At 47.8% G+C, this 12,685-nt stretch overlaps 1 protein-coding gene across 4 annotated transcripts in view; it reads left to right on the forward strand.

Moving 5' to 3' along the window:
- The first annotated feature begins 5,082 nt into the window (after positions 1-5,082).
- PRKAG2 (protein kinase AMP-activated non-catalytic subunit gamma 2) overlaps positions 5,083-12,685 on the forward strand; it is a 291,223-nt gene continuing 283,620 nt past the window's right edge. For 2 of the 4 annotated variants that reach the window (XM_053260020.1, XM_053260022.1), the window contains exon 1: positions 5,089-6,404. In XM_053260020.1, the coding sequence (XP_053115995.1) occupies positions 6,306-6,404 (99 nt within the window). In that variant the 5' untranslated portion in view covers positions 5,089-6,305. Of the gene's footprint in view, positions 6,405-12,685 lie in introns of all 4 variants that reach the window. The other 2 variants (XR_008309577.1, XM_053260024.1) reach the window with 2 other exon arrangements.

Below are 12,685 nucleotides of genomic sequence, written 5' to 3' on the forward strand. Positions count from 1 at the left end.
CAGGGTTTGCCTTGGTTTGCAATCAGATGGGAAATGACATTTGTGCACTGTAGGCACGGTTCCCTCTAAGAGGGATTCCCAGATGTTGTTGACTACAACTCCCATAATCCCCAAGCAAAAACCACTGCAGTGGGAGATGTAGTCAACAACATCTGGGAATCCCTCTTAGAGGGAACAGTAACTGTAGGTTATTCCCACTGTTCCCTCTAAGAGGGATTCCCAGATGTCGTTGACTACAACTCCCAGAATCCTCCACTGCTCAGTTGAAGAGCATCTGCATGTTGCAGAAGGTTCCAGGTTCACTCCCTGGTATCTCCACATAGGGCTGGGAGAGATTGCTGCTTGTAACCTTGGGGAGCTGCTGCCAGTTTGTGTAGACAATATTGGGCTAGATCAATGGACCATTGGTCCACCAATGGTCTGACATACGGCAGGTTTCTATGTCCCCCAGTTTCCTTGAAACCTCCATGTGTTCATCTGTTGTGGAATGGTAGAGCAAACCACACTACAAACTCTTACAGTGCATGTAAAACTATATTTAGATCCCTGTACTGAATGAACCCTGCCACATCAGCAGGCAGTGTCCACAGATGAGATCAGTGAGATTTAGGATTGCTTGTGGGGGGGAAAGAGAGAGTGACTATTTAGGAGCCTGTAGAAGAGCAAAATTTGGACCTTAAAGATTTGAGGGGGTGGGGGTTGTACTGAAGATCCTGCAAAGAGGGACATGACAGAAGAATGCCTTGCTAGGGATGTGTGTATCAGAACGATGTTGCTCCACTGGGCCAGGTAGAAATGGCTTTTGGTAAGTTCAACATTGGATGGCTTAGGGGCTCCCAAATTTGGGTCTCCAGATGTTGGCCTAAAACTCTCTCACCTCCATCTAAAGGCTATTATAGCTGGGGATGATAGGAGTTCAATAACATCTGGGGACCCAAGGTTGGAAAATCTCCTGCCTTAAGGGCTCCTTTCTGTGTTTCACTGATGAGCTGGGATTTTGACATTGCTACCGAATGATCCAACAGAGACTAATATTTCAAAATATTTTATCTTTGTATTTGGAAGGAAGGACATGCTGCTAGACTTCATAGAAATGGCACTGCCCGGAGCTGTTCTTCACTTCATTCTCAGATCCTCAAGTGGAATACCATGTGCAGCCCCCAAAGCATGCGTTCAGGTGTTTAGCGAGAGGAAAATGCTGAAGGCACTGCTGAAGGAAACAGTGATGAACGCCAGATTCAAATGACAGCTCCTGCTGTACTGAATAGGGTGAGGAGAAGTAGCAGCAAGGCAGGCAATTTATTTACTAGGTCATTCTGAATTTGATCAGCAAAAGTAGCCACAGAGCACTAGGAACCTAGAGTTGTCTGCCTGCCAGTTTGCAACCCTTCCCTTTACCCCAGGGCTGCACAATGATTCTATAGCTGTTTTTGGACTATAACTCCCATCACCCCCAGCCATAGTGGCCAATAGTCAAGTATGGAGGGTGTGGTAGTTCAGCACCTGCAGGAGGGCTGAAACTGTGTGGCCCTGCTTTACTTTGTCAATTCAAGGAGGTGGTAGTTAAAAGCAATCACCTAATTGGCTAAAGCAGGGGTTTTCACATTTTGGCCACCAGGTGGTGTTGGACTATTTAATTTATTTATTTAATTTTACATTTGACATCCCGCTCTTCCTCCAAGGAGCCCAGAGTGGTGTACTACATAGTTAAGTTTCTCCTCACAACAACCCTGTGAAGTAGGTTAGGCTGCGAGAGAAGTGACTGGCCCAGAGTCACCCAGCAAGTATCATGGCTGAATGGGGATTTGAACTCGGGTCTCCCCGGTCCTAGTCCAGCACTCTAACCACTACAGCACACTGACTCTATAACGAACTATGACAAAGGCCATTGTGGCTGTGGATGATGGGAATTGTAGTCCAGCAACATCTGGGACCCATGTATGAGAACCCCTTGCTAAAGGAACTCTGGGATAATGGCCACCCATGGGCCTTCAAATTGAGTAGCAGGTTAGATGAACCTGGGTTGTAAAGTATTCATTTGTGAGAGCAGCTTTCGGTGATGGGACATTGCCCATCACCTCCAATCAATGGCTGGCCATTGTGGGGCTGGGGATTATGAGCTGGTCCATCTGGAACTTCAACACATAACATCTGGGGACCTACATTTGGGAGCCCTTGTGTTAAGAGCATTATTTCCCATACTTCTGATTAGCTGTGATACTGTTTCATTGACCAGGTTGAAGTAGATTAGCTAAAATAAACATGCAATATAAACAGGAGCCAAGCAAACAGATTTTGAGATTTATGTATTTTTGTTATAGAGAACACCCCGCCCTTCCTAGATAGTTTCCAACCCAGGTACAGGCCTGCTTAGTTTCAGAGCAGGCCATTGTCTGAGGCCAAGGTACTGAAAATAAGATTGGATGTTGTCAAGAGTTTGGCTGGCTTCATCACTGTTCTGTGCATGAGTGGTGGCAAAATAATGTTAATGTTTCTTAATGACTGCTTAATGTTTTCTGAATGGGCAGTTCCCCTGCAAGAGCAGGTTAGAGGTCAGTGTTCTAAATAGAGGCCTGTGAAGGTTAAACTGAACTTGCAGCGAATGGTATTTTATGGTTAATGGGAAGGGAGGGGTTAACCCTTTCCCTGGTGTGGGTTTCCACCCCCCTCAAATTGCATCCAGCTGTTTGTCCTCAAAGCAGCTGTCTGTTGGGAGCAAATAGCAAAATTTGAGGGGTGGGGGGAGTGATTCTAACAGCAGAATAATGGTGCTGGGAGAAACAGTTTACTCCTATGTGCTATGGTTCTAATCAGAATTATCCTTACTTGCTTTTAGTTAAAGAGGAGGCACTTCTGGGATCAAGCATATCTCTCCAACGCAATTAGCAGCCCATATGGGGCTTGACCCAAAGAAACCAGTTTGCATTTGGAAGGGGCAGACAGAAAAATGAAATGGGAGATGCAGCCAAGGAGGGCTGCTCAAGTTGCTCCCTGGAGGTCTCCTGCCCACACTATGAGTTCAATTCTGCTCTGCTTGCCTTTGTAAAGCAAATACTATGACTGGTGTTTCTTGGGTCATACTTTATGCGTGCTACTAATTGCACCAGAGAGCCATGTTTAATCCCAGAGGAGTGGAGACCTCTAGTCTCCAGTGCTTTTAGAGGTAAGCCCTACTGAATTCACTGTGATTTACTTCTAAATATTATTAATATTTATATTAATAAATATGAATAATTAATGAATGTTTATATTAATACATATTAATATTCATATACTGCTTTTCAATAAAGTTCTCAGGGCAGTTTATATAGAAAATGTAAACATACATAAGATTTTCCTGTCAGCCTGAAACTCTTCACCTCAGGAAAATGGGGTGGGCGTAATAATATTGGTTGACATACTGTGCAGTGTTAAATGTGCATTGTAATGTTTGCACGAGTGCACTCTTGCGCAAGTGCAAAAAATGGGGAGACAAAGTTGTGTGACAGTACGGACATTGGAAATGTTTGCACTTGTGCAAATATTATTATACAATGCTTATGTAATGTTTCATAGTACAGTAGGTCAGTTTTTAATCTTAAAATTTGAGGACTTATTTTGGCCCACACTAGATGGTAAACCTATTGCATGTTTTGGGCCTGGGTGTTTGATTTCTTTAAGTGTAAATATCAGTCACACTGCGCCCCAATCCCGACTGGGAATGTAGCATGCTGGGAGAGGGATTAACCCTTTGCCTCCCAGTCCTAATCTGGATTCCCCCATTGAAGCTATTTGCCTGGGGAGGGGGAGCTCCCATTAAGTGTATCCCCCCCATAAAAGAACTGCAGGATTAACAACTACTAGAGCCAGGTGCAAAGTAGGGGTCCAGAAAAGTAAACATGCACTTGGAATTACGGAATAGGGTACCTCTTGTATGGAATAAGTTGAACAAGGGGCAGAGGGGCACAAATGTCCCAGCACCCGAGGTCCCAATCCACCGTTGCTACACCCCTGCCCTGAACACAGGGGGTAACTATAATAGGGCAAGGGGAGACAGTTGTCTGGGGGCCCAGTGCCTTGGGGGGCCCCAGAGGCAAGTCACATGACTGACTCGCCCAGCCACGCACCCGCCCGGGCTTTCTTCAGTTGTATTCTTCCTCCAAAATTGATGTGAGTGTTAAGACCTGGAGCTACCAGAACAGCATGTCTTTCTCTAGTGCCATTAAACAACTTGCATTGTCCACAATTTACAAAGCCTTTAAAAAAATAATGTAGGATGATGTTCTGTTGTGGCACATAGGATATATGCTTTTTGTTACCACTATTCAGCCTCATTTAAGATTTCTTTACTTCATGAGCTGAGCTTCAGTGAGGCGGGGGGGGGCATTTTAAAATCTTGTCTCTGGGCCCATTCCAACTTTGCCACGCCCCTGCCTGAACACATTTACAGCCCAGGAATTTTAGTACTAGAATGCAGTTCAGTCTTTCCCTACATAAATCCATATCTGGTTCCCCTCAAGCTTTCTTCCTTTCAGAAGCTGTTATAATAATTATAATTATAATAATTATTATTGCTGCTGCTGCGCTGCTCAATGTTCATGAGCCAGAAATCCTTGCAGATCTACTGCAAATCACCCAAAGATCTACCCGCGCTCCTCATCTACTTTCTGTCCCCACTTACACCAGCACATTTGAAAATTGTCATTTAAAAATAAATAAAATGAACAGCCTTTTAAAGCTAAATGCTCCCGCCCTGCATTTGCCAAGACAATCCAGATTTGCAGGAGGAAAGCAAAACTCTAGGTTCATTACTTCGTAGCAAAAGCGGACGTCTTTCGCTTTCGTCGCAGCGGCAATCCGATGGCAGGCAGGCACCTGGGGCCCTGCTCAACAGGCGCCAACGCCACCCACCGACGTAGCGCGGGCGCTGCAGCCAGGAGGTCGTGCTGAAAGACGCGCGTTTCGCAACTGTGCTGGGAGGCGGGGTTGGAGAAGGGCGGGGGCGCGTGTGTTTACGCGTATGCACGATGCGCTTGGGTTTTGTTTTGGGGGGTGGGGTGGGCTTTCTTCCAAGATCAGTAATAAATTCGCACAGAAACACGCCCCCCCTTCCTGCCCATCGATATTGGAAACCCTCCCGAGCCTTCACAGGAGGAGGGAGGAAGGCAGGCATGCTTGTCGCCTCCCCCGCCCCGTGAGATCCGGCTACCGTGGCGCGCCCGCGCTTGCACAGAGCGCCCAGAAAGCCAGCTGCCAAGTTTGGGCCGCATCCGAGAAGGCATGACTAAGAAGACAGGAGGAGGCGTCGTCCACGGAGCAGGACCCGCCTGGGAGCCTTGCGCGTCTTTCCTCCGCTCGACCTTGGCTGGGGAGCAGCCGCGTGGAAGAGCGCCGCGGCCCGCGAGGGGCGTGTGTGCTTCAGCGCCTCGCTTTCTTCGCAGAGAAAGTTGCCTTTCGTGATTTTGCACTTCCTGTTCAGCTGCCTCTCCTCCTCCGATTGCTGCGAGGAATAGACACGAATTACGCGTCGCGCGCGCCTCCTCTTTCTGCCTCTCTGGGCTGGCTTTCTCGTTTCGATCCCTTCCCCTGTTTGCATCAGCCGCTGTCAGAAAGTCTCCTTGCGAAGCCAGAAGGGGAAGCACCGAGTAGTTGTTCTTCGGAGCTTGTCAGCTGCAGCGGAGACTGCTTCGCTTTTGCAGCACGAGAGGAAACCAGCTTGGCAGCCCAATTGCATGATCTCCTCCCGCTGTTGTTGCTGCCTGGCCGAAGCGGGCAGAAGGACCTGGGCACCGGATCGAGCCTGGCACTGCAGGGGGAGTCTCTTGGGCAAAGCCGCCTTGTGCACTTTTAAGTCATTTCTGTGGCACCTTCTTCTTGCTTCCTCTCCCTGGGCACGCCGCTAAGAGGACATGTCCCTCCACAGCTGTGCGAAGGAGAGGCAACTTTCGCCGCCAAGAAGCTCTGGAGATTATTGCTGAAGGGGGGGCAGAAGAGATCCTGCAAGCTGAACGGCGACCGTTAATTGTCTTTTTGCAAAGGCATGGACTGGTCGGGACTCTAGAGGATGCCATCTAGAAAGGGGAGGTTTTGGCCCCTTTCCTGACCCGTCTCTTGTCCTTGGGGATTGAAACAGCCACTCGGGTGGGAAAGCTTCCCCCTTCTTTTGACGTCTCTCTCTGCACTTGTCCCCTCCCTCTCTACCTTCGGAGTCTCCGGCGCAAGATAGCTGGCGGAGGACTAGCAGAAGAACCTTGCTTGGGAGACCTTGTTGGGCAGGCGCCAAGTGGGCCTCTCCGGAACTTCGCGCGAGGGGGGCTGCCAAAGAGATGGGAAGCACCGCCATGGACACCAAGAAGAAAGACGCTTCTGCCAGTGGCAAGAAAAGCTCCAGCCAGAAGAAACGCATGTTGCGAGTCCACATCCCAGTAAGTGCACCTGCCTGCATTGATCCTCCTCCTGCCCCTTTTGGGGAGCGGTCTTCTCCTGTGGCCCCCCTCCTGTGTGTGGTCGGCAGGCGCAGCGGACAGGTAGCCCAAGTGGATGCGCTGCTCTGAAGCAGAAAGGGGCGCTCGCTCGCTCTGCCTTTCCCTACCTGCTGCTTGGCCGTGTGGACTCTCCCTTTCTTCCTGCAGCAACAGGTTGGGGGCGGGGCACGAAAGGAATGTGGACTTCTCCGCCGCAACTGAGGAAGGGTTTGTTGCGCGCGGCGCGAGGTGGGGCAGGCTGGAGCCGAGGGGGAGCAGCTGTGGCAGGTGTTTGGGAGGGAAACTTTTCCTGAGAGGAAATGCGGCTGGCAGGCTGCTCTGTCAGGACATTTATTTATTCGATTTCTATACCGCCTTTCCAAAAATGGCTCAGGGCGGTTTACACAGAGAAATAACAAGGATATAAGATGGCTCCCTGTCTCCAACGGGCTCACAATCTAAAAAGAAACATAAGATAGACACCAGCAACAGCCACTGGCGGTACTGTGCTGGGGGTGGATAGGGCCAGTTACTCTCCCCCTGCTAAATAAAAGAGAATCACCACGTTAAAAGGTGCCTCTTTGCCCAGTTAGCAGGGATTGTGCAGCAGGATCGTCCTCAAACATCTTTAGTCAGAAGCAAGCCCCACTGTGTTTAGTGGGGTCTACTCTCAGAGTGGAGTGCATGTGCTGGCAGTTTTATTCTTCAACCACATGGAAAGTGGGCTTTCTTTTGGCAGTAAGCGCCAATTCCCTGCCTGTGAGAGAGCGGCTCCGGCAAACCCATTCAAGAACTGGGGTGTGCTTACTGGTGAGGTTCCTTCACCCATTTAAAAAATGCTTATAATCAAAGGTTTGCAAACTGGGGTCCCCAGATGATGTTGGACTACAACTCCCATCATCCAGAGCCCATTGGTGGGGGAGGGTAGTGGGAGTTGTAGTCAAATATCATCTGGGGACCCCGTTTTGTGAACCCCTGGATTAAAGCATGTTCTAAATATGAATATAAAACGGACATAGGCAGGTTTTACGCCATGCATAAATTGAATGACTCTTAGGCTTTTCTGCTCCTCGTGAAGAACAGTGCCACTGAGTCTCAGAGGCGATGCCAGTCTCTGGCATGGAAATGCCCTTGGTGGCACGCAGGATAGAGCAGGATCTGTAAAGCAGCTTTTCAGCCTTGGGTTAGCAGGGGGCTAGTGTCTGGCAACTTTTCTTCTTGAAGAGTGGTTGAGCTGGGAGGAGGCCTCCTAATGGCTTTTGCCCTGCAGTCTTGAGAACATTAAAGGGCTCTTAAAAGCCTGGAGGAGGTCATGCCCTCTCTCTGTGGATAGGTGTGAGGACGCAGCAGCCGCTGCCGCCACCAGTTCCTGCTATCGGGAACAGTTGCTGGTGTGCCAAAAGGAAGGATCTTCTCTGCTAAGCCAAGAACACAAAATGTTCCCTTTGTATGTTGCGAAAGGACCAGGACACAGTATCCTGTAGTGCAGAAGAGTTTCTTGCAAGACACACATCGGATCATGCCTACATTAACCCACGGTGCCCTTTTCACGATAAGCTGAAATGCATTTGAATCCTCGTCCGCTCAAGCATCAACCAGTGTGGAAAAGCTGGGAAAGATCACCCTTGTGAAGACACAAGGGTCCTTAAAGGGCAACTAAAGCTACATTAAGTGACCCCGGTCAACCTGTCTCTCTAGGCCAGTGGTTCTTAATGTGGGGTTGCCCAGATGTTGCTGAACGACAACTCCTAGCATCCCTAGCCATTGGTGATGGGAGTTGTAGTTCAGCAACAACTGGCGGACCCCAAGTTAAGAACCACTGGCCTAGGCTGTGTGAGACATAAATCTGAATGCCAGGAAATGTGGAACCAACCAAAGGAAATAGTTTTTCTCACAGCACATAATCTATGGAATTCCCTGCCACGGGATGTGATGATGGCAAACAGCTTGGGTGGCTTTAAGTAGGGCGTAGGTAAATTAACGGAAGACAGATCCATGGCTACTAGTGCTGATGGCTATAGCCTGCCTCCATGTTCAGAGGCAGGAAGCCTCTGAATACCAGTTGCAGAGGAGCAGCGGCAGAAGAGAGAGCATGCCTGCATCTCCTGGTTGTGTGGCTTCCCAGGGCATCTGGTGGGCCACTGTGGGAAACAAGGTGCTGGACTAGATAGGCACTGGACCTGATCCAGTAAGGCTCTTCTTACGTTCTTATGAGGTTGCAAAGGATGATGACAGGACAGGTGATACTGCAATTGCTTGGTTCCCTTGTAGTACCCTATATATGGTTTAAAACATGCTCGTGGTACAGGTGGGGTGGCAATAGAATGGTTCCTGGCCTACACATGCAACCAAACGAGGTGGTACAGTCCTGAGCTGGGAGAATGTATTGTACCCTGTCAATCGGCCAGTGGTTGGAATTACATTTTTGAATACTCCCTCCAGTTTATATATGCTTAAACCTCCTTACAGCTAGAAAGCTAAAATAGCATGGAGAGGGTGGGCACAGATCTCTTCTGTTTGATGTGTACTAATTTTTTATTCACAGCCTGAAGTGGTACAGCCTCCACTGACTGCCCTGGGGTTCTGTTGCATCATAGTGCTCTCTGTGCAGAATGAGTCTTGAAGGCAGGCAGTCTAGGTGACCCTAACTAGGGATACAGAATGCATTGCAGAGTGTGGTAATTTCCATTTCCTGTGAAGGATTTGCAGGAGTGGAACCTCTGAAGTGTGACTGGTTCTAAAACCAGCTAACTGAAATGTGGAAATGCTTGCTATAGTATTCCTTGAGGTTTGGTTACTCCACTCACCTATTTGCAGGCCTAACAATGCTCACCAATTTGCTAGTAAAGTGCGTGGTGGGGTGGGTAGGTATGTCTGCCCAACTCCAGAGCTATTATCTCTTCCTGGCATTCAAATGTTGCATTGCTAAATAGCAAGAGGGGAATTGCCATAAATAATTCATAGCGTGAGAGTGGATCAGGGTAGCCTGTAATAATGCTCTTCTTGCCAGTTGCCTTATGAAAACTGGAAGAGAATCTGTTCCATACACAGAACTGAGTGGTAACATCTAGCTCAGTATTACCTATACAGACTGGCAGCGGCTTCTCCAAGGTTACAGGCAGGAGTCTCTTTCAGCTCTGTCTGGAGAGATGGAACTTGGAACCTTCTGCATGCTAGCATGAAGATGCTCTTCCCAGAGTGGCCCTATCCTCTAAGAGGAATATCTTACAGTCCTCACACAAGTAGTCTCCCATTCAAATGCCAACCAGAATGGGGAAGTCTAATCTTTCAATCATCATTTAATTGGCCTGATTGTGAGTGGGAGGCTACAAAGTTTGTTGAACGGTAATTAATTGATGTGGAATGGCTTTGAGTATGAGCCTCTAGTGTAGTGATCTTCACTGTTTTTCCACTTTGGCAAAAATGCAAGAGCCATTTCCTACCACACTGACCTCCATGCGGTCCTGTTCTCTTCCCAGCGTCAGTGGGGGAGTGCCCTTCAGAGAAAGGGCTCTCCATGGACCGCTGAGAAATATAGTTCTTGCTAGTATTTCCTCCATAAAGCTCTGTGCCTGGAAAAGACTTCACTTCCTAGTGCTTTGTGCACACCTTCCAAGATGGTTCTCTGGGCCTCAAGAGGACTCAGTTTCCCTTTACGGAGTCCCATCATTGCTGGGTGAAGCCCAGCCTTGCAAGATAGGAATGGTCACCTCCCTATGGTGGCATTGGGGGTGGTGGTGGTTGTGCTGAGTATCCAGCTTCCACCAAAACCTCTCACAGGCTTAGGAAACGATGAATCAGGGAGCCTCACTTAGTGTTGGGGCTGCCACTAGTTTCTGGGCATTTGCAATGGAGACCACTGCTCTAGTGTTTAGGTTAGGTAGCTTCATATAGGCGTTAGGAACTAACAGTGCCATCCCATGGATGTTTAGTTGGAAGTCTATCCATTGAGCTCAACTGGTCTTTAAGCAGTAGTCGCAGTCTTATTCCTTAGTATCAAGAAGTATTTATTTATTTTAATTTTATTTAATTTTTTTAACAATTATATTCCGCTCTTCCTCCAAGGAGCCCAGAGTGGTGTCCAGTGGCCCCTCTAATTTTTTTTCATCTCTGGGCAGAATGAGTTTTGTTCTGGGCGGCGGTATCAAGGCAGTGTGTGTGCACCTGCATTCAGAGTGGGGCTTTCCTGATTCAACCTGGGATCTAAAATGAACTGAGTGTTCATCCAAAAACTTGTGAGTGCACATATGTGCACACACCTTAGAAGGAACAGTGGTGGTATACATACTTAGGTTTCTCCTCACCACAACCTTGTGAAGTAGGTTAGACTGAAAAAGAAGTGACAGGCCCAGAGTCACCCAGCAAGTATCATGGCTGAATGGGGATTTGAACTCGGGTCTTCCTGGTCCTAGTCCAGCACTCTTAACCACTACACCACACTTCAGCGCCAAGCTAAACCAGACTGGACCTCCTGATATCTTTTTTGAAAAGCAGGTGTGGAGTGTGTGTGATTTGGATCAGGGCTGCAACATAGTGTGGGCAACATTGTGTGAACATGAGCAAAGTTTACCACTTTGTGAACCAAATTCCTGACTTAAAATATGTGCCTGTAAGTTTTCCCCTCTTGTGTCTAATAGCATGTTTGGGAGGGAAGTGTTAGACCCTAGGCCTGTGCAACCCAAAATAGTCAGATCTGATCCAATAGAGAAATTGTCAGGAGGGCTGATGCTACCCAAAAGTGTTGGGTCGGATCAAAAATCCAACATTTTCTGACATTCCCAATGGATACAGGTTAAATGGCCAGCACATCTCCTCTCAGCTGAAAGGTGATGTGCTGACCATTTAACTCCTAATTATTATTATTTTATATACCACTTTTCAATAGAAAAGTTTTGAAAGCTGTTTACAAAGAAAAAAGAATAATAGGAATTGGATGAACCCCCAAATGATTCACAACCTAAAAAGAAACACGAGGGATACCAGTAACAACCACTGGAGGGATGCTGTGCTGGGACTGAATAGGGCCAGATGCTCTCCCCCTGCTCACTGTAAGGGAGTCCCCACTTTGAAAGGTGTCTCGTTGGCCAGTTAGTGGAGGCTTTGCTGGTAGGCTGGGTTGGCATGATGAGTAACCCTTGCACTGTCCACATGTGCTTCCTGTTGCTGAACAACAACAAATGTTTCGTGGAAAAGGGGAAGTTCCTCCTGTGCTCTGCGAGCTTTGTGTGTGTGGAGTGTGTGTGTGATACTGAAAGTGGGCAGGAGGCTTTGTGCAAGAGCAGATAAGATTCCCTCTTCCTTGGGTATAAGAACCCATTGATGTATGGAGGAAGAGAGAGTGTACTTACCGTGTTTCCCCGAAAATAAGACAGTGTCTTATATTAATTTTAGCCCCCCAAAATGCACTAGGGCATATTAGCGGTACATCAGAAATTACTGCTAGGTCTTACTTTCGGGGTAGGTCTTACTTTCGGGGAAACAGGGTATAGAGTAGGCTAGCTGGAGAGAGAGGCAGCGTTAGGGACCCTATACTTTTTACTGTCCTTGCTCTTGCACCTTGAACAGCAGTCTGACACTAATATAGTTAGATTCCTCCATGCTAGGAAAAGATTTGCCTGATTAATTTCTGTGTGTCAATTTGTTGTACAGGCATAGAAGTAAGCAAAAGGGGTCGTTCTCAGCAGCACCTTCTTGAAGAGGGTGTTGGTTGCATGCTGGGGCTCTTTTGCTTGGGAGGAGCTGAGTTTTCATCATGGTCCCATGTGGACCACAGGCAAGCAATTCAAGGAGAGGAGACCTGGTCTTGTAGTAGCAAGCATGACTTGTCCCCTTAGCTAAGCAGGGTCCACCCTGGTTGCATGTGAATGGAAGACTAGAAGTGTGAGCACTGTGAGATATTCCCGTTAGGGGATGGAGCTGCTCTGGGAAGAACAGAAGGTTTCAAGTTCTCTCCCTGGCTTCTCCAAGATAGGACAATATTTATTTTTTATTTTTTATTTTATAGGACAAGATTTTTTTATTGAACCAACAAACTACCAAAGCATACAGTACGTTGCCAAAGCACAATTATATACAAAGTGGTTGTTTGTACATGATATATCTACAAAGATTTACACACAAGGATTTGGAAACCCACACGGTTATGAAGTATATGCAGGTAGTACTGTAACTCCAAGATAGGGCTGAGAGAGACTCCTGCCTGCAGCCTTGGAGAAGCTGCTGCCAGTCTGTGAAGACAATAC

The sequence above is a fragment of the Hemicordylus capensis genome, chromosome 6, assembly GCF_027244095.1.
Source record: "Hemicordylus capensis ecotype Gifberg chromosome 6, rHemCap1.1.pri, whole genome shotgun sequence".
NCBI lineage: Eukaryota > Metazoa > Chordata > Lepidosauria > Squamata > Cordylidae > Hemicordylus > Hemicordylus capensis.